Source organism: Pagrus major, chromosome 22 (genome assembly GCF_040436345.1).
Source record: "Pagrus major chromosome 22, Pma_NU_1.0".
Classification (NCBI taxonomy): Eukaryota; Metazoa; Chordata; class Actinopteri; order Spariformes; family Sparidae; genus Pagrus; species Pagrus major.
This window is the reverse complement of record NC_133236.1, coordinates 10,712,522-10,732,928: the sequence shown is the minus strand read 5'-3', so window position 1 is coordinate 10,732,928 and position 20,407 is coordinate 10,712,522. Positions and strand designations below refer to the sequence as shown.

General features: G+C 38.8%; 4 protein-coding genes across 4 annotated transcripts in view; 2 read left to right on the top strand and 2 right to left on the bottom strand.

Annotated features, from left to right (window-relative positions):
• Nucleotides 1-4,526, bottom strand: part of igf2r (insulin-like growth factor 2 receptor) — a 50,576-nt gene extending 46,050 nt beyond the window's left edge. The window contains exons 1-2 of the mRNA XM_073492402.1: nucleotides 4,319-4,526; nucleotides 1,547-1,686 (exon numbers count right to left, since the gene is read on the bottom strand). Coding sequence (XP_073348503.1) covers nucleotides 1,547-1,686; nucleotides 4,319-4,452 — 274 coding nt within the window. The 5' untranslated portion in view covers nucleotides 4,453-4,526. The remainder of the gene's footprint in view (nucleotides 1-1,546; nucleotides 1,687-4,318) is intronic.
• Nucleotides 4,527-5,358: 832 nt separating this feature from the next.
• LOC141018394 (hatching enzyme 1.2-like) lies at nucleotides 5,359-9,047 on the top strand. Its single transcript, XM_073493353.1, has 11 exons — nucleotides 5,359-5,467; nucleotides 5,542-5,592; nucleotides 5,777-5,827; nucleotides 6,223-6,279; nucleotides 6,369-6,415; nucleotides 7,109-7,178; nucleotides 7,267-7,381; nucleotides 7,898-8,070; nucleotides 8,378-8,459; nucleotides 8,690-8,811; nucleotides 8,963-9,047. Exons 1-11 carry the CDS (start codon nucleotides 5,434-5,436, stop codon nucleotides 8,983-8,985), a joined length of 825 nt encoding a protein of 274 aa, XP_073349454.1. The 5' UTR covers nucleotides 5,359-5,433; the 3' UTR covers nucleotides 8,986-9,047.
• Nucleotides 9,048-11,240: 2,193 nt separating this feature from the next.
• ttll2 (tubulin tyrosine ligase-like family, member 2) lies at nucleotides 11,241-14,937 on the top strand. Its single transcript, XM_073493059.1, has 3 exons — nucleotides 11,241-11,462; nucleotides 11,841-13,186; nucleotides 14,338-14,937. Exons 1-3 carry the CDS (start codon nucleotides 11,241-11,243, stop codon nucleotides 14,642-14,644), a joined length of 1,875 nt encoding a protein of 624 aa, XP_073349160.1. The 3' UTR covers nucleotides 14,645-14,937.
• A 2-nt stretch (nucleotides 14,938-14,939) lies between these two features.
• On the bottom strand, nucleotides 14,940-18,477 carry LOC141018160 (centrosomal P4.1-associated protein). Its single transcript, XM_073493060.1, has 6 exons — nucleotides 18,442-18,477; nucleotides 17,216-17,315; nucleotides 16,900-17,040; nucleotides 16,690-16,774; nucleotides 15,595-15,715; nucleotides 14,940-15,247 (listed from the first exon to the last, which is right to left on the bottom strand). Exons 3-6 carry the CDS (start codon nucleotides 17,038-17,040, stop codon nucleotides 15,070-15,072), a joined length of 525 nt encoding a protein of 174 aa, XP_073349161.1. The 5' UTR covers nucleotides 17,216-17,315; nucleotides 18,442-18,477; the 3' UTR covers nucleotides 14,940-15,069.
• Nucleotides 18,478-20,407: the final 1,930 nt, after the last annotated feature.

Sequence of the window (20,407 nt, the reverse complement as noted above, 5' to 3'; positions counted from 1 at the left end):
TTGCAATTAGGGGCAGATATGTGGATCTTGCTGACACACAGCAGCAGCAGCAGCAGCAGATTCAGTCTCATCAGCACAGAGATCAGATCTGCTAATGTATTGATGAAGCTCTGAAAGACTGATCTATACATCATCACTTCACTCAGCATTTAGAAACCCCCTCAGCGGTCATGTCAGCAAAATATACCACTTCACAGGTGACCACAGACCTGCTAAATGAGGCCAAACTGAGATTAAAACAGTGATAACAGATCTACAGTATATAAACACAACAGCTCCTTGGCTGTAGATTCTTCCTCAAGTGTCATTAAGAGCCGTGAAATGTTCTCTGCTGTGTGATTGTCATATGACACATGGGACAAATCAGAGTCAAAGAGCAATAACAGTATGTCAGCTGACATTCAACTTGCAATTCAAAAACATGAAACAAGTCATAAGGATGTAAACAGAGCAGTATAATGGGCTTGGTGATTGTAAACTCCAATGTCTTATGTGACTCTGGCCTGCACCTGCTCCAAACACAATACACAGCTCATTTATCCTGTATGTCAACACAGCCGGATACAAAGCTGCAATAGATATGATTCTACTTCCTTCGGATTGTCTCCTTGGGATAAAGGTGACACAGGACTGGGAATCAATAACCGTTAACAATGAGCATACTGCTCCCCAGGAATAATAATGTTTAATGCTGAAAGTCAACAAATGAAATTTGACAGAATATGGAGGGAACTTGTTAACAATATACATAAAATAGAGGGACAGTTATCTCTCTGGATAAATATATATTTGTATCTAAACTGTAGCTATGATGGATTGTTGGTATCACTGGCAAATCAGAAGATGCTGAAGATGTATGTGCAACTGTGGAGAAGGGATAGTGCAACACAATGATTACATTTGTCCTTTTTTGAATGACAAAATGCATAATAAAATCTGAAAAGAAAGGGTCCAACCATCAGACTGGTATGCCTCTGAGCTTGTAATTTCCTTTAATCGATGTCGCCATGTTTTTGTCACAGTTGCACGTTGCAAAACAATGATGTCAAACTCCTGCCCCCAAAGCGTTGCTTCATTACATAAAGAACGATGACAACAGTGCTGGTTGTAATGTCTGTAATGACTTAAACAGGAAAAAGAAACACCTATTGCCGTCAATTCTTGGCCAATCAAAGGTGTGTTATCTCACACAATTCACGGTCATGGGTAGCTGAATTGCTGACAGTCTTTATTGTGTGTAAGCTGACAGCATGTTCACTGCACTGCAACAATCCATTTTTATCCTTAGTTTTCTACCAACACCTCTGGACACAGTGACATTCATAACAATAAATCCATTACAATGCTGTGAAAACTGCATTTCCACATTCATACAATAGCTTATTCATGCTGAAGAGAACCTAGCTCCCTTAGCTTCTTTATTAGGTTAAGCCATTATCTCTCCAACAGACGGCCATGATGCTACCACACCTGACTGATAACAGATGTGTTATGCAACTGCTGAAGCTTTATTGTGTCCCAGTGTGCACCAGTGGACTGTACTCACCGACAGACTGGTCTTTTTTGGTGGTGAGGTCCTGAGCGCAGACAGCTGTGCCAGGGCCACAGCTGGTTGATGGTGAAGACTCACAGAGCTTTATCGTATAGCTCAATTTATTATCCCGGTCTATAGCTTCCCATTTATAACTGCAACACAAGGAAAAAATGTAATTAAGTAGAGAGTAGAATAAAGGAAAATATTTAGGTCATGCACACACTTCATACCTACACCTATACACACCTATATCACACAGACCCACATTAGGTCTCAGCCCTGTTGTGTCTTAAAATGTCAGAAAATAGTGAATAATGCCCATCACAATTTCCCTGACACCAAGGTGATGTTCTCAAATTGCTTGTTTTGTCTGACATAACCAAAGAAATTAAATTTACAAAAAAGTAATATTTAAAAAAGCAGCAAATCCTGATATTTGAGAATCTGTAGCCAGCAAATGTTTAGCATTTTAACTTGAAATTACTCAAATACATCTGCGTATGTGATCTTTTTGACTGATATTACGATTGGGATATGACTCACAATAGGGCTGTCATGATATCAGAATTTAACTCCACGATTATTTTGGCCAAACAAATTAGGTATTTTAAAAAAATGCTAGAAATTAAATCTATCTTTAACTTAGTTCACTGTGTGTTTTGTCTCTTTTTTGGCAAATACCCTCAAAATATAAGTGGGGGGGAGGTGAAGAGAGTCTGTTACCATAACTTTTTTTAAAAAGTGTATAGAAAGAACAATTACACTTAATTGCTCATGCAAAGGCAACCAGATGAACTGATAAACAAAAGATGCACAAGGCCGGACATCTTCGCTGGATTATTCACACAATATCAATATTTAAATTTTTATTATCACGATTATCGTGAATATTGAGATATCATGACACCCCTGATTAACAATAAGTGGGAATGTTAATTATTGCATCATATATGAATTTTCAATATAAAAAAACTATTAAAATAATTATGATGTGACAGTTGTTGGCATATGTACCAAACAAACATCTGGAGAAGAAGATTTGTAGGCCAGGGCATCTCTGCAGCACCACAATACTTCTTTATAGTGATGCTGTTACACATTTTACCTCTGTAAATAAATTAATCAAGGAGTATGGTCTAGACCTGCTCAATTTGGAGAGGAGTGTCATGAGAGGATTTCTGTTGTGAATTGGCACTATACAAATAAAGATTGATTGATTGAAAAAGTAATTAAGAATGGAGAAAGAAAACAAAATCATCTTTGGAAGAAGTAAAAGTTTTTTCTTTTAAATCGACTACCCACTACAGTATATGGAGACGCCGCTACCCAGTTATTCATTTACCTGCATTTGACCTATGATGGTGACTGATGATGCCTTCACAGTCTGTGGGAAAACTGTATAACCACGAACTAACCCTTGGAAGTTGTTTTTATGCAACTAACTGTCATTTGTCAGTGTTGTATGAAGTGCCCAAAAGTCACACTTAAAGGTGCGCCTTGTAGTTTTGGGGAAGAAATTCTAGTGAAAGAAATATCTGCTTTGAATGATCTTTTTATCAATTAGTGCTATACAAATAAAGATTGATTGATTGACTGAAAAAGTTACTAAGAATGGAGAAAGAAAACAAAATCATCTTTGGAAGAAGTAAAAGTTTATCCCTTTATTAGCCTATCCACTACAGTATATGAAGATACTGCTTCCCAGTTATTCATTTACCTATATTTCTTTCAAGCATTTATTTTTTGGTTAATTTTGTGTCCTTTTTGAAAAAACAAGTTACCATTTACCTATTTTTTCCCCAAGAGGTAGATCAACAAAACAATTACATGGTTACAGGTGTGGTGCCCCTTGATTCAGGAGGTGAAAGCACAGGGAGGGGAAGTGACATGTCTGCATTGATTACCCATATATCCCAATTGAAATCAACTCACTAAACGCTCTTGGTGAAGTGTTCCTATTTATACCCAACCTTGTGAGGTGAACTGCTGCCAAAACAAGTAAATGAAAGCTACCAGGCTGCCCTTACAGGTTGAGTTACCTGGTTATCATTTCTGACTTACTGCCGTGTCAATATTTGAACAGCAGCTGCAGACAGAGCTCCAGTTAAAGAGGACAACACTGCATTCACACAACAGGTCGTCCATATACATCCTCACTTTACCTATAAAATAGTGTTGCTCTGTCTTGTTATAGACAGACTGTGGTGCCATTGTCCTCTTCTGAGACATGCCATTTGACGTTGCTAACAGTTAGTTAGCCTAGCTGCCTGTTACATGACAGTTTTCATGTAACGATCGCAGTTAGCCAGGTCGCACTTTAGCTTGATAAAGACAAAACTATCCGGTAAAACTAATGTTAACTGAGCTCAATTTGAATGAGTTTTGGAGCGTATTTAATTCAACTGTAAGTTAGCTAACAAACCTAGCTAATACAAACTTATGAGGCAGCACATTATTCAAATTATATTCACCGATATCTTAGCTAGCTCACACCGGTAACATTGACAACCAAAGCTAATCTAAAAGTTGATTTTGTAACTGGAACAAATAGCCGGCTGATTGATTGTTTATGAGCTAATTTTACACAAGAGACCCTCTCATAATGTCAAGGCTCGTGTTATATGTCTGTAAATAAGCGAGTAAATCGTCAAATTACATATTTCTGAATTAAAGCTATCTTAGCGATCTCTGTACACAACTAAAAGGATGAAATGCTGCGACTTCAAACGTTATTTCTTCTGCTTTTTAGCTGCAGTGTGTTTCAGCCGGAGGTGTGTTTGTTACCTGCAGAGGTCCTGGTACCACAGGCTGCCGTCCCCCTCCGCTCCGGACCGGACCAATAAACATCCCAGACACCCCGCTAACCACAGAACCAGCTTCAGAGGCGAACAACGGTTAGATTTACGCAGAAATGACATGTTTACTGTGGTGGATACTGTCTGTGGAGCCGGACTAAGACGACATGATACAGCAGAGTCTATCCGCTCCGGACCAAATCAGTAGGAAGTGACTGCACCACATGACAGGACATCACATGACTCTCATGATGCTGACTGATGGTGCCTTCACGACCTGTGGGAAAACTGCGACGAATAAACACTAACGATTGGACGTTGTTTTTATGCAACTAGCTATCCATTCCCAGTGTTGTAAAGTAAGTAAAATAACATTAAAAATGTATCTACATGTATGAATATAATGTACAGGTCAACTCATTATGGACCTGGCCAATTATTATATCTGATATTCAGCATTTTTCTACTTTGTATGTAAAGCAGTTACCTGAACGCAGCATTCCTAATGGCATACAGCCAAACACTTCATAAAACAAACAGGGTTGTTTTATGATACAGCCCAGAGTTGTATCTCATAGACGGATCCTGTTCTAATCCTGCCACATGCACCTCTAACCCTTTTAGACCACATAACCATCTATAACATTATCATTTTATATCAGTTAATTGGTAGTTGGAGTTTGTTAAAAGTCCTCAGGCTTGATGAAGACTGCACTGTTCCTGAAACTTACAGTAAAAATGCACATCATACAGTTCAGAGCATTGCTCAGGTGTCATTTTGCACCACCTAGTGGTCGTAAAAAGACTGCGCTCATTCATTTAGAACCAAATAAACAGTGTTGGACTTTAAGGTATTTCCTCGGTTATATTCAGTTGCAGAAAGAGCATTTATTATTCATTTACTCTGGAATCTGTACGTTTGCTCTTCCAATACACGTCTTTACAATGTCAGCACAAAAATGGAAATACTCAAGGTGAAAGGTCGTAATCAGTGTGAAGTGATGACACCTTTTGAGACTCCTGATGGGACTGTGTGATCAGATCTCTGTTAGAGTCAAACAGAAGCTTTGGGTTCTTTATCTGCTGACTGTGTTTTGTTGCACAATGTTGCTTCTGGTCTTCGTCTGTGTTTCGACAGGTACAGACTGAAGCATTCAAACTGCAGATATTCTGCTAAATGTTTATTATAATCTGCACTTTCTTTTATTGTAGTTGGTGGAGTTCCCATAAACCAAACCCGGGAGGCTGACAGTCATGCCACAGGTTGGTGTTCACTAGATTTACTAGCATTTGTTACATTTGTGACTATATGAAGAATAATTTCTGAGGAATGTATTGATTTCCATATATATAACGCAGAAACAATAGTCGAGTATATGTTAAACATGCTGAAAATACAAAAATAAAGGTGTTGCTACCTGATTTTCATTGGATTTCTCTTTTTCAGTTGGTGGTGTCGCCTTAAATAACACTCATAACGCGACCAGTCCAGCCCCAGGTTGGTGCTTGTTAGTTTTAAAAGCTGCAATATGTAAGAATTTTAGCTTAAAATATTCAAAATAACATTTTTTATTTTTGTATTGTATTGCGGAGTTATCTATCAAAGATGGCATGCTATCCAGCTAGCCCCTAGCCAGTTTGTACCTCAGGAGATGATACTCAGATGATACCCAACACCAAGATTACCTCTGAGCTCCCGGTCTGGACACGGTTAACTGTGCTAACCAGCTAACAGCAGCAACAGTTAGCAGCAATTAGCAGTGACTCAGGTGATATGCTGCCCCCAGTTTTGGAGTATAAATTTGACAAGTGTCCAATTCTTACATATTGCACCTTTTTTAGACTTTCTTTTGTGTTTAAAACAATGTGATTTAAATTCTGAGTTTTCTGCAGGTTTGGTTTCTGTAGTGCTTGATCCACCACAACTGGCCAGTGCAGAAACCTTGGAAGGTAAACTTTAAAATATGTTTAACATGTTAAACAAATCAAAATGTATCTTATCCATAATTGTTATTTGACCTTCATTTTAAATGTCGTAGAGCTTCATGAAGACATGATTGTCCAAGAGGGAGACATTTTGATTCCGGTAAGATGGAGAATTTTGTTTCTAAAATATGATGATGTAAGTATCATGAAAAGCGCTATATGAATAATATGTATTATTATTATTGTTATTATTATTTTGTTTTTCAAATTTAAGATTTAAAAAAGATCACTTCAACATTTATGATTTAAAAATGCTTTCTATGATACATTTCGCTATAAAATCTATTTTATGGTTTTGTTTAAACCTGAATTTTGGCTGGAAATGTTGGGGAAAGACGTGGCTTGTTGAAAACACTACGTTTAAGTTGCTGGAATCTGGTTCAAAATATTTCCAGCTAAAACAATTGACAGTTTTTAAAAAAAAAAAATATTTTAATCAAACTGCTTAAATCGTGGCATTAAAGGTTCACGGTATGGTTTTGGAGAAGAAATACGAAGTATTATTTATTTATAAACTGGATAAACAAGTTGTTCTCAGAGGAAAATAAGGTCCCCAGAATACAGAAAGGTGGCAGGGTCTGCCACATATAAACAAAGTAAAACGGTATGAAATTGCATTGTCCTTTTTAACATCAGTTTGTTTATTGTTTTTTGAAAACGAAGGGGTATGTTTATTTAGTTTGTTTAGAAATATCAAAAAAATCAGTCAATGATATCTTCTGATTAAAATTTATTCCCCAAAACTACATAATGCACCTTTAACACCTAAATGTTTGTCTGTCTGAGCTCACAGGAGGACAGGAATGCTGTGGAGACCCTGTGGTCTGAAGCCACCGTACCTTACACCATCAGTGACGAGCTGGGTGAGTCATTAAGGTTCTAACCAGCCCTGCTGTACGAACACTGGAGTGTGTAGATGATAAAATGGCTTCTATGTTTTCACTCCAACAGCTCATCGACAGTCCGAGATCCACGCTGCCTTCAAGATGATATCAGATTTCACGTGTATTAGCTTCATACAACGAACCACAGAGTTAAACTACCTTAAGTTCATGACCGGCAATGGGTGAGAAAAATCACAGGCTCAAAGGGTCAGTTCATCCACTCCTGAAACTCCTATAAACAGAAATGACACAAAGGCAGTGTCCCTGTCTCTCTGGAGTCTATAGATCTGTCTGTGAACACTTTATAGGACATGGGACTATTTCTTCAGTAGAAAGAAGTTCCACTGACAGCTGTTGATGGTGGTGTTGTGTGTATTACCCATGGTAACAGCGACATGTTTATGGAAAGAGATGTTGCTGTTGAATTTTCAGGGAGGATGTCATTTTTTTTTTTTTTCCATATGTTAAAACTCGCTTGACAGACATCTCACCTAGCTGCCACCACCATCCCCTCTTCCTCCTGCCATTAAAAGTCAGCTCATGTACATGAAATCGGAATGTGTCATGACAACATATTGTAGAAATGTTGATATGGCACATATCAAAAGTGGATTTCAGAAATGTAAAAAGGCAGCATTTTATTCTGGTGACTGCATAGCTTCATACCACTTTCTACTTTTTTTTTTTTGTCTCTGTAGCTGTGCGTCCTTCGTTGGTTGTCGAGGAGGAGCCCAGCCACTGTATTTCTCCAGTACATGCAGTGTGGGGAATCTCTGCCATGAGCTCATTCACGCTCTGGGATTATATCATGAACACACCCGCGAGGACCGAGATCATTACGTCACTGTGCAGTGGCAGAATATCATGCCAGGTAATCATGATGTATGATAAACATTTACAGTGAGCAAAGTCTTTGCACGTTCTGCACACTTGGGGGCAAAAGTAGTCAGCAAACTCAAGCCTGAAAAATGATCATGTATTTAGGTTATAGGCTGTTGATGAATTTATTAAACTAACTTCTTTGAGATTGAAAACATTCAAAGACAAAAACTTAAATATAAAAGATGCTTTAGATTTTGAAGATAAGTATATAGTATGAAGTATTTGGACACTGCTGTTGTCTTTTTCAACTTGCATGGCTTAAAAAGACTAAATCATGAAACATTTCTTGATTAAAGGAAGAAAAAATAACTTCAAGGTGAAACATGGGAACACTCTGAACCTGCCGTACGACCTCAAATCCATAATGCACTACGGATCGTAAGTCCTGACCCATCCTCCTCTGTTTGGAGAAACAGATTATCATTGCTCTGTTCTAATGACCCCAGACGTCTACATTAAAACGTATCTTATCATTTTATTCCATCTAATTATTTGTCCTTAGTGCCTGATCCTGGATATCTTAATGGGCTGATGTTGAACACCAAAATGAAACTATGAAAGTGACTTTTGTTGGCTTGCTGTATTTAAAAATATGCTTTCTTTTGCAGGTATTTTTTCAGTCAAGATGGAAGTGCGACTGTGTTGGCCAAGCAGGGCGAAGCGCAGATGGGTCAGAGAACACATCTCAGTCACCTGGACATACAGAGACTGAACAAACTTTACCACTGTGGTATAACCTCTTTACTAAACTACTGTTCTATCATCTACAGGTTTCACATAACACTGTTTGAACAATATATGTAAATATTTAAAACTCTTAACATGTTACAAGTACAATGGGGTGTCTGTTCAGCAATATTAAGATGTATTTCTTCTTTCAGATGAGCGGATGAAGGGACTGTGAACGGGCTTGCTGTTGGTTTACCTGCATTTCCCAGGAGATTTAATAAAATTCTAAAAATCCTACTGTTTGTTCTTTCTGTATTAACATCTTGTTCACGTCACGTTTCCCGTAAATAAATACAGATGTTTGTCTTTTCATAATACGAGAATATACCCATATAAATACATACAGGAAAATCACCTTTTTTAATAAATCTGCTGTAAAAGTTTAAAAACTTATTAAAAATTATTTTTTTAAAAATCCAGTTATCTAACACAAATGTACAATCTTTTAAGAGTTGATTTAGTAGTAATCAGTGTAAAAAACAGAGGAATGAGGTTATTACATGTTACATTTTCATGGTGGAGTCCTTTTACAGAAAAGTTTGGTGTTTATTCATGTAACTTTACACTCCTATTAGCTTCCTTTCAAATGACGAGGTGTGAAAGTAGCTACGTGGTTAGAGGCCTTTTAAAACCATTGGCATTTTTCTCATCCTCTTTAGTATCATTCCTACATATTTGCTTTTGCTGTGATGGCATTGTTAAACATTCCAGTGTATCAAATGAACCATAATTACCTCTATGATAACAATACAGATCAAACAATGGGCATTCAATCATCTGATAACCATTGTTCTGAATGATAGACGCCTCCTGTACAAAAACCTGACTGACAGACTCCCTGCAGTTTGAGTCTGTTAGTGTAAGCCTGGTTTTGTCTGTAGGAGGAGCTAACAGAACAGACTGTCTGCTGTGCGCAATGCCAGAGTCAAAGAGGACTCCGACCATCCACCTCTCATTTACCTCACAGAGAGTAAGACTGTTGGTTAATGTGCATTCAGCATTCAAAGGTAAGACAAATCACAATTTTTCAAGATTGTAAATTCTTAATTTGTGTAGTATTGAGATTTATTTGAAATAAGACTGTACATGTTTTAGTTTTTCTCCCATTAATGTTTGATTTAAACCATCTGGATGCTGAAGGCTTTTACATTTGTGTATTCACTGTCAAACAATAATTTTAATACACGCTTTTTCTCGCATTACTTGCATTTGGACATTCTATTGCAAACTACTTGAGATATGTGTTTGTATCTTTTTTTCATCAGTTGTTTGTGGCATGTTTAGTTACCATTACTGCGTATGTGCATATATTTTTCATCAGAAACATCATCACCTTTGCAAACATTTCAGATAACAAATGTGGGTGCCTGTTCCTAAGTTGGCACACTGAAGCTTGAGTCTGATCCCTCTGGCTGTGCAGATCAGCAGACAAAGTGTCGGGTTTGTTTTGGCTTCTCAGATTTAACATGTAAATGCTTTAGCGCACACAGAAACAAGGTGCTGTCGGACCAGCCAGGGGAAGAACTGCTAAATTATACATTTGTAAAAATAGAATTACTTCCTTTAGCCCCATTCAGACTGGATTTATGTCTCTAGGGGAAGTGGGGTGATGTTCACATTACTCTATTTGATTAATTTGGTCCGTAGCACATATGTGAATGATATTTCACCCCCATCTCAGTAATGATTACAAGTGTTTTTCTGCTTGTTCCAACATTTTTTGGTGTGACATTTGACTTTTGTGTAAAAATGGATTTAAATAAAAATGTTTTTATTAAACTGATAGATTGAGACATGCTAGCATTGGAACATACACCAATTAGGGAACTAATATGACAACAGAAAAAGATTTAGCCATCAGGAGAGCTTGACAACATAAAATGTAGCTACAGATAAATACAGGTATACTGTCTGAGCCAGGACAGAATACCTGTCAGCATATTGTTTAAAATATGCTAAACTGGCACCATTAAAAGTATGCTGAATTAGCGATTAGCAGTTTACCTTTGCAATGTACCCATGAATGTACAGAAAACTTTCACTGGTTACTTTAATACTGAAGAAAACTTAGAAATGTGATGATTCTCAGGCAAGTTCTGAGGTGTCTTTTATCTGATGATTTCTAAGCAAATTAACAAGCCTTTATCCATAACAGACATTGGATATAATGATATCTGCGGGAAGTACAAGTCACACTGCATGATATCAATATGCGTATCATGCCTACAGTGTGTGTTAAGATTTCACTTAAGCTTCATGTTACAATTCTGAGAGGGAAGATGATTTTTGACCTCACCCATCACTTTCCATGGCATCAAACCAGCAAAGAAAAAAGTGATCCAAAGATCCAAGATAAAGACAGAAACTCTGATATTATCTAACCACATTAATATTCTACATATCTGTCGTATCTACAGTTTATGATACTGCATGGCTGCATCCCTGGTGTTCAGACTACATGACAGAGGCCCAGAGCTGGTGAGGGAGGTGCTTCTGGAGCGAGGATGGGAGGAATATGACAAAGAAGAACGGGAAGAGGAGGACTGGAACCTCTACTGGCGCAGCACTGCGTTTCGCAGCTCAGAGTATCACAACCTGTTGCCATGGCAGCGCCTCAACCACCATCCCAAGACTGTTGGCATCACACGCAAGGTGACGGTCTGACATGTTGTGTTAACTTTGTGTGTTAAATACATGTCAAATTGTTGATGCTGTCTTGTAGTGCAAATTAGATGCAGACACAAGAATCATCCAAGTGTTGTGAAATCTTTCAACAACTTCTGTTATCCTGCACAGAACGTAAGAACACCCTGTCTTATAATCACAAATGAGAACTGGGTTTACACCAAAACTCAACTCTAAAGCTACTAAAATCCCTCATAATTTATATTTTCCATTACAGTGTATCAAATGACAATGTTAAAACAATACAACAATATGATATGAATGAATGGGGTAAATGGCAAAATATGTTTCCAAACAGTGAACAATGATCGTACTCTAACAGAATGATTTGTACTTTTTTGGAAGGACTGCTTGGCACGCAACCTGAGGAGAATGAGAGCCACAGTCGGTTCATCTCTCTATGACTTCAGTCCCACCGCCTTCATCCTCCCCAACGACTACACCCGCTTCCTGGCTGAGTACAACAAACTGCGTCTGACCAGAGGACCGTCGATCTACTGGATATGTAAGCCTGTGGATCTCTCCAGAGGCAGAGGGATCTTCATCTTTGAGGATATAAAGCACTTGGTCTACGACTGCTCCGTAATCGTCCAGAGGTACATCAGTAATCCTCTGCTGATCTCTGGATACAAGTTCGACCTGAGGATCTATGTGTGTGTGAAGAGCTTTCATCCACTCACTGTTTATATTCATCAAGAAGGCCTGGTGCGATTCGCCACTGAGAAGTACAACCTCTCATCTCTGAATAACCTGTACTCTCATCTCACCAACACCAGCATCAATAAGTTTGGTCCCTTCTACAAAACTGAAAAAGAGCAAGTCGGCCCAGGATGCAAGTGGACTATGAGCAAGTTCAGGCATTTCCTCCACAGCCAGGACGTCAACGAGCTTCTTCTGTGGCAGAGGATCAGCAACATCGTCACTCTGACCCTCCTCACCATCGCTCCCTCCGTCCCCTCCTGTCCAAACTGTGTGGAGCTGTTTGGCTTTGATATCCTCATTGATGTCAAGTTTAAACCCTGGCTGCTGGAGGTCAACTACAGCCCTGCGTTGACTCTGGACTGCCCAGCTGATATTACAGTGAAGAAAGGGCTGATCAGCGATCTGATTGATCTGATGAATTATACATTGATTGATAGCTCAAGACAGAGGGCTTATCAGAGACAAGGGTACAAGCAGCCTTGTTTCAATGCCAACCAACCTGTGCTCCCAAAGGTTAAAGAAACCAAGTATCAGAAACGAAGGAATCGTAACAAGTCCTCGCAAACTCAGACACTACCTCTGCTAAAAACTCTGTGTAAGCCTGAAATGAACCAAAGACAACATTCTAACTACCACAGACACCTCCCCCCTGTTGACTTAAACAAGATATGTGCAGCAAGAGGAAGAATAATTAACACCACAGCTACGAAAATCCAAACAGACAAGACCCTGAACCTGATACTCGGCTCACATTCAAGGACAAACGTGTCAGTGGTAAACAGACAGACGTATCCAGCTCTTGCACCATGGCAGATCGACAACAGGAGTCTTCACATGTCTGAGGTTACAAACCATGACGACACTGAAACACAAGCTGAGATGGAGCTCTCAGGAGAGACGGACGTTTCCTCTTCGATACATGATATCTCACAGCGGGGGGCGGGATTCAGACGTCCTGCTGGGTCCTTGAAGCTCCCAAACATTCACAGGTACAAACAGTACTGCTGCGTCTTCTGTACGCTTGTAAACAATCCATTGTCTTTGTTTGTAAACTTGAAATCTAGGTGAAATTGATCAATATTTCTTAATCTGTGGGGGAAATTTTACCAAGTACATATTGCTGTGGGTTGAATTTAGAAAGAATGTATTACTGGGCATGTGTTAGGTTACAGACAAATTTAAAGGTCCATATTGTAGAAAGTTATTTTTTCTTGATCTGTTTTTATTACAAAGCAGGTCTGGGTGCTATATAAATGCTGTGAAAGTATCAAAACTTCACAAATTCAGAAACTGTGCCTTTTAACAAGCCATCAGTACTTCCATAAGGTTGTGATATCACAACTATACAGTCACCGCCCTCTGCTAGGCCCTCAGCTTGGCCATGGATCAGGGATGCAAAAACACCTACAGAGCTGCTGTCATGACCCTACTATTTAAACCTAGATATGGCGGTGCTACTAAGCCTTGCCTCCAATTTTGCCTAGTGGCCACTTGCTGTATTGCATCTAAAAACTGCTCTGCGGCCCAGAAAGTATTTTGATAGGACACCTCAAACTGCGAACAAAGTCAATTATTATTATTACTTTCTACTGTGAATTTTTGATTTTTGATATTTGTAAGACTTTCATCAAGCTGAAAAAGTTATTTAAAAATCTGTGACATCATCACAATGAAAAGTCTTGCGGGCGGGGCCAGACGGAGTAACACTGGTGAGCATATTTAGGAAAGAACCCCAGGAGCTCGAAAATGTTTTGGCGCCAAGTGAGCAATACTCAGCAGACTGAATGGGTGTCATCTTCACATTCGGTATCTAGTTCTTCATATATACTGTATCTACGACTAATGTGGATGTGTGTGGGCAGTTCCTGCTCAGGCCTGTGAGAGCTGACCAATCAGATCTATGGCAAGTCTATCAGCTGAGGGGTTGCAGTGAGTTCAGACATGTCTGTAGTAACAGAAGATGAGTGAGCGCTAGACGTTTTTAGACAAAAATTACAACTAAAAAAATTATAAGAGATTGTTTTATTGTTTTATGGATATGGGTGGAGCCAAGTCAATAGGTAGAAAATGTTGTACAGGACAAAGACATTGCCACATCCAGTCATACAGCATAACAAACAAACTGTTGATTGTTCCACAGTGGGAATCACAGACCAGTAAGGACTTCCATGGAGAGAACAACAGCACTGAGTGGACATCATATTCCTCCACTCAGAGTCGGAGACTTCATACGGACCTTCCCGTTCAATACAGCCACTCTGAGGGCCTCACAGTCACATGAACTGGATGTTAAAATAGTCATACAGCAGCTCCACAGGCTGACTGGTCAGCTGGCCACATCAGACATGGAAGTGAAGAAGAACAAGGATGTTGAAGAAGACTTTGATTCACTTTTGTGGGGGCCGAGGGATCCTCCACTTCTCAGTCAATGCTTCAAACCCACTTAGAGTGGCTGCCTATTTTTCTTTTCTTTCTGGATTTGTTGCTAAGTTCTTACTTGTTTTGGAAATGTAAGACACATCACATCTGTACGTCAAAATATTTTCCTTGAAAAATCTTTTAAACAAACTCAATGTTTACTACAGAACATGGAAAAGCCTTCATAATTATACTGAATCATTTCTGTGTGATATCAATTGTTTTTATTGATATGAGTGGAGGGTTACTTTGAGCAGACTCCTGTAATTTAAGACTAATTTAAGACATTTACTCTGCTTCAAGTAACACAGTGGCATATTCCAAGATTAAATGAGCTATATACCTTTTAAATAAATAGTAAATAAGTAGTCAGGAATGAATTAAGTGCTACATGAGGGTGAAATACAAAGTTAGATGTAAAATGTGTACATCTCTGATCTACTCATTTAAGATGTTAGATGGTAACTTTGTCCTTTTCCTTGATGCGTACTCTGCCTGATGCATACTTGGTCTCCTGTCGTCCGTTGGTGTAGATGGTCTTAACCGTCCCATCAGGATCCTCTCTCCTCTTATACTGGGAAGTGTGGATCTCTCTCTGACCGTTGGGGAAATCCACCATCTTTTCTCCTGACCTGGAAGAGATGATGATCCAGAGAGACCAATGAACTAATGTCCTCTGTAAGGCTCTGAAGGACTGAATATTCCTTCTACTCACGTACCTCACAGAATACAAAACATCAAACTGTCGGAGAGTGTGGAAGAAGATGACTTTGCTAAGAATTTGATATCAAAATTAGATTATGTCAGCATCTGTCCTCTGACTGGTTACCTCATGGTGGACTAATATTGTTTATTTATTAATGAGGATATCTATTCGCTGCTACCTAAATGACAGCTAGTCTTCCTCGGTTGCACTGACATTCTGACCCTGCAGACACCCTGAGGTTAACCCTGCATATGGTAGTGGCTTCAGTCTTACGGTGAGAGGTGAACGATGGTGCCATCAGGGAAGATTGTCCTCTCACTGCCGTCAGGCTCCAAATACTTGATGGTTTGGTCTGGAAATACAATCTCTCTCTTCCCTCCAGGGTGTCGCTTCTCTGTTACAGAAAGAGACATATTATGAAAGAAAGATTAAACTATGAGCTGTAGTCATATACCGAAGAGACTATACAATTTTGCTATTGTCGCTAGAGATGTTTATCGACAGTAAAAATATTTTTGTCATGTCGGTTTTTCAATAAATCAGGTCACTGTTGACTGTTACAGACAGGATCTGGTCGGTTGGCACTATGAAAGACATTGGGTAAATTTTTGTTTTATAATGTTTGTATTGCAGAGTTAATCAATAGGACTCTGGTTGCCTTCTTCTCCTTACTTGAAGTGAATACAGTCTATATTCATAGTATAATTCTGTCTTTTCTTTTTGGTCAAAGACAAAAATCTGGGAGCAGACTGCGTTGAAAACAGTCGATTTAAACCTGCAATAACTGATTTTTTGGGCCACTTGGGGGCAACGGAAACAATTTGTGAGGACACCATTGACATATCAGTATTACCGTCTTTCAAGTTAATAAGGCAAACTTATGTGCATTTTTACACATTCAGCAGTTATGGAGAGACATTATATATAGTTCAGTTTTCCCTGTTTTAGCTCCGTTTTGGCTTCCACCAACTCCTGAGGGAAAGCTGTGGCTCTTTGGTTGCTAAAACGTCCACTGTGTTCCCCCTCTGGTCGTGTACAGTGTACTGTGGATTTTTAGAGCCGCTTCTCTGAATAGTTGCCTGCTGTAGTCATAACTGACACTATGAGAGCTGTGAGAGTGATAGAAAACAGTAAAGTTGTGGCTGGACATATCAACCAAGAGCTAGAACTTGCTCTAAATCTCTGTAGAACCAAAGGAAGCTGCAGATTTAGCCAATATTTTTTTTACTACAAGTGACATCTCTCACACTGTTTTCACAAAAAATATATAAAAATAAATATATTACAGCTGCTTTGAAGATGAAGAATATATAATTAACATATAATATAAAACTCAAACCTCAAGAGACCCTTGACAACATCTCTTACCAATCTGCTTGTTTGGGAAGTGAAGGACCTCCAGACCACTTGGGTAGGTGGTACATGTTATCTGTGAACCAGCATAGTAATACACCTGCAACCGCAAAAATACAACCATGAACACTCATGGTATTGCAGAGTATTACTCCATTTAAAGCCTTAACATAACATTTTAAAGAAGGCAGCCACAAAGCTAAGAAAGGCAGCCACAGAGCTCACCACTTTTCCATCTGCCAAAATGTGTTTGATGTCTCCATTGAAGAATGGGACTGTTTTTGTTTTCTGGTCTGCAGAAGTTACTTTCCCTGTCTCGTTAGTGGAAGTCACCAGGTTGCAGCTGTTAGAGAGAAAGTGCTGCATCTGGGGAGAGAAAGAAATCTAATCAGTACAACATTACCAACGTGATGATTTAGACTCAATTATCGAAGACATTTAGCAGGTAACCTTAAAAACGTGTTTTGGAACAATTTTGAGGCAAATGTACATCAGGCGAAAAAACACACAGATGTCAACGCCATGATGCGTACTGTCACACCTCTTTTGGTTTCCTCAGCTTGGTCAGTGTGAACAAACAAAGGCGGCGTAAAGGCGAGCCTTCATTGCGGCGATAATGAGGAGTCTCTGTGTGAAAAGGGCTATAGAGACATGGGAGGCACACTTTAAGTTGGGAAGGCACAATCAAGTTTAAGCAGTGACGGAGCTGGCACAGGGAGCATATCGACTTGCACTACATGAACATGTAATGAGGTCAGTCAGTGCTTTGACACCATCTTTTGTCCGTCCTCATAAATTATTGCAGGGGTGCTTAAAGACCACTTAACACTGTATTATACACATGAATGAAGTGAACTCTGGACTTTCTGTATGATAGAAGCAAGCATCAAGAGTTGTAAAGTGGAAAAAAAGCACAAATAATAAGGAATAACACTGAGAATTTATCATTATAATGCAGCATATTTCAATGTTTATGGCGTTTTAGAGCCTAGTTCTAGTCGAGCGTGTCTAACAACAAAATAATTAATGCTCATCAAACAAAAGAAACATATGTCTGAAATAAGTTGGTCTGAGCATTTAGGCAAAATTAACTAACACCTTGTATGTATCTCTATTCATGTTTTCCTTTCCTGACAACTCTCTCCAGTAATTCTCTCTCATCAGAGAAAGTAAACCGAGGCTCAGCAGAGGGCAGCAAAGCTTCATTTATTTCTAACAGCTAATGAAGCGTCAGTTGAGCTGGTCAAGCCAGCTGAACGACATTTGAAGCATCTCTGTTTTAAGTTCATGGCCTCAGGTAGTCCATTTATTTTTCAACATAGTCCCCTCCTACATTTACACACTTAGTCCAGCGGTTGTGAAGCATACGGATCCCACAGCAGCGACAACGTCATCATCACTGTCAAAATGTCATCCACTGAGCTCCTTCTTCATCTTAAGGAAGAGGTAGCAGTCTGAGGGTGTCAAATTAGGTAACTAGGGCAGGTGTTGGATGAGTTCAAATCCACATTCCTGGATGGCAGCCATCACCACTGTGGACTGGAGCACTGTCTCAGACAGTGCTGACTTGTAATTTTAAATACCCAAAACAGAAATACTACAAGTGTTATTAACCTAAAATATCGTGTATAGTCACCCAAATAATTTAACTGCACGTGCAAGAGCTGTACTTCTACTTCAGGCCATGAACATAACAATCACCACTCGAACATGACCACAGAGACCATACACTGATGAAACAGGACTTGAAGCTGTGAACAAACGTACCCACACACAGAGCTGAAGATGCAACCTTTTATGGCAATTTTTGGGGCCAAGGTTATGCTAATGAGCAAATCACACACACATGCACCAACTCATAAACAGGTGACACTCATCAGGAAGAAATGAGCCAATTACAACAGGTTTGTCCAGTTCAGAGAGTTTGTTGAATCCAACTTGAAACATGAGCAAACTTTAAAGGAAGGAAAAGTGAAAGAAGTTGAGGATCAGAATATAAATATGTTCCTGCATGAGGTTGCATGTGGGAATGTTTCACACAGGCTTTAACTCTGCAGCCTGTTTCAGATGTTTTGTAAAATCTGTTTTCAATTGAGCAAATCTGTCAAATAGCTCCTCCCTCCTTTCTCTGTAACAAAACTGGAAGACACAGTTCGGCCTACGGTTTTTCAGTGCACGTAATCTATCGTTCAAACTGTTAAGATTTCAGTTTTCTGTATATATGTACCTTTATAAAGTGTCACAAAACAGGTGTGAAAAAAGATGTGATATAAGCTGTGAGGTAAAGACTAACTTTCACTAGACTGACCACCTAGTACTTCTTAATCTTACTTGATCTTTAATAAAACTTCCACTAAGTGATTGATAAGTTTTCCTGGGGTCCATGTTTACATTTTTACCACAAAAAAAAATGAAGCTTAAAATAGTGATACTGTACAAGCTAAGTACAAAGACAAAAACAAAATGCTAATGAAATAATACTATACATACAACAACAAACAACAATTACCCGCAATACAAACAAAAAGAAAATTGTCAAAAACAGCCTCCAAAAGATAAACATTTTGTTCAAGGACAAGGCACCAGCAGCCTTCCAACACTTACTTGTCTTGTCATACACAAGAAGTTTGGTGTACCTTTCCACCTGACAGCTTGAATAAAAATCTGAAGATTTGTTTTTCACTCAGCCTAGCCGATTAGCCCGATGGCTAAAATACCAAGCCTGCTCAGTCTCATCTGCAGATTTTTTTTTATGCTGCGTGAAGTGCAGACGTTCAAACTGAGGGTGATTTAATGGACAAGTAGCTTAAATGTTTGGGCAACTTTTTATTTTAATTATTCAACACTTCTTTAGATGTATGGTCTCAACAGAAACAAGTTTGTGTGACAAGTTTTGTGATGTCAGGCTCAGGTATTAATGAAAAATTTGGTCACATGGAGACTTTCACTATAGGGTCACTAAAGCAGACATGATAATATCTCAATCTTTTGTTGTGAAGAAGTGAAGTCAAAGGAACAACTCAAATAGCAAATCAAACTATTAATTGGGGGGAGACCGATTATCAGCCCTGGCCGATTATCCGTAACAGTGATTTTTCTGCCAGATTGCAGATAAAACAAACTAATTCAAAATTAGCTACTTTGCTCTGATGCAACGTCCTCTCACACAATGTTTCACCCACAAGACTGTGTGATTGGTAACACGTCACAATTAATAGCCTATGAACAATAAATAAATCTGAATCTGCAAAGTAACTAGTAACTAAATGTATCAAATAAATGTAATGGAGAGGAAGTATAAAGTAGCAGAAAAAGGAAAGACTCAAGCACAGTACTTGAGTAAACTGTACTGTTCGCAATTTGGACACTAAGATTTTCTTTTTACTGCAAATGAATATTGATCCCAAATATCGGTTTTCAGTCTCCTTGATTTCTAATAATCCGTAACAGTATCGGCCATGAAAAAGCCATATAGGACCCTTACTATTAATAATATAAAATATAAAATCCATTTGTTAATGACCTGACTATTTATTTATTATTTAACCTTATTTACCCAGGATAACCCTTTTAAGATTAAAAATTGTAAAAACACAAAGTTACAGACAGAAAAGACAAAAGGACACAAAATACAATAAAGAAGCATACAGGAACTTCAATTTCATGCCAAGGCAGCAGAATACACGACTGCCCTTTATCCAATTTCTGTCCGGGCATTTAGAACAGACAGCCT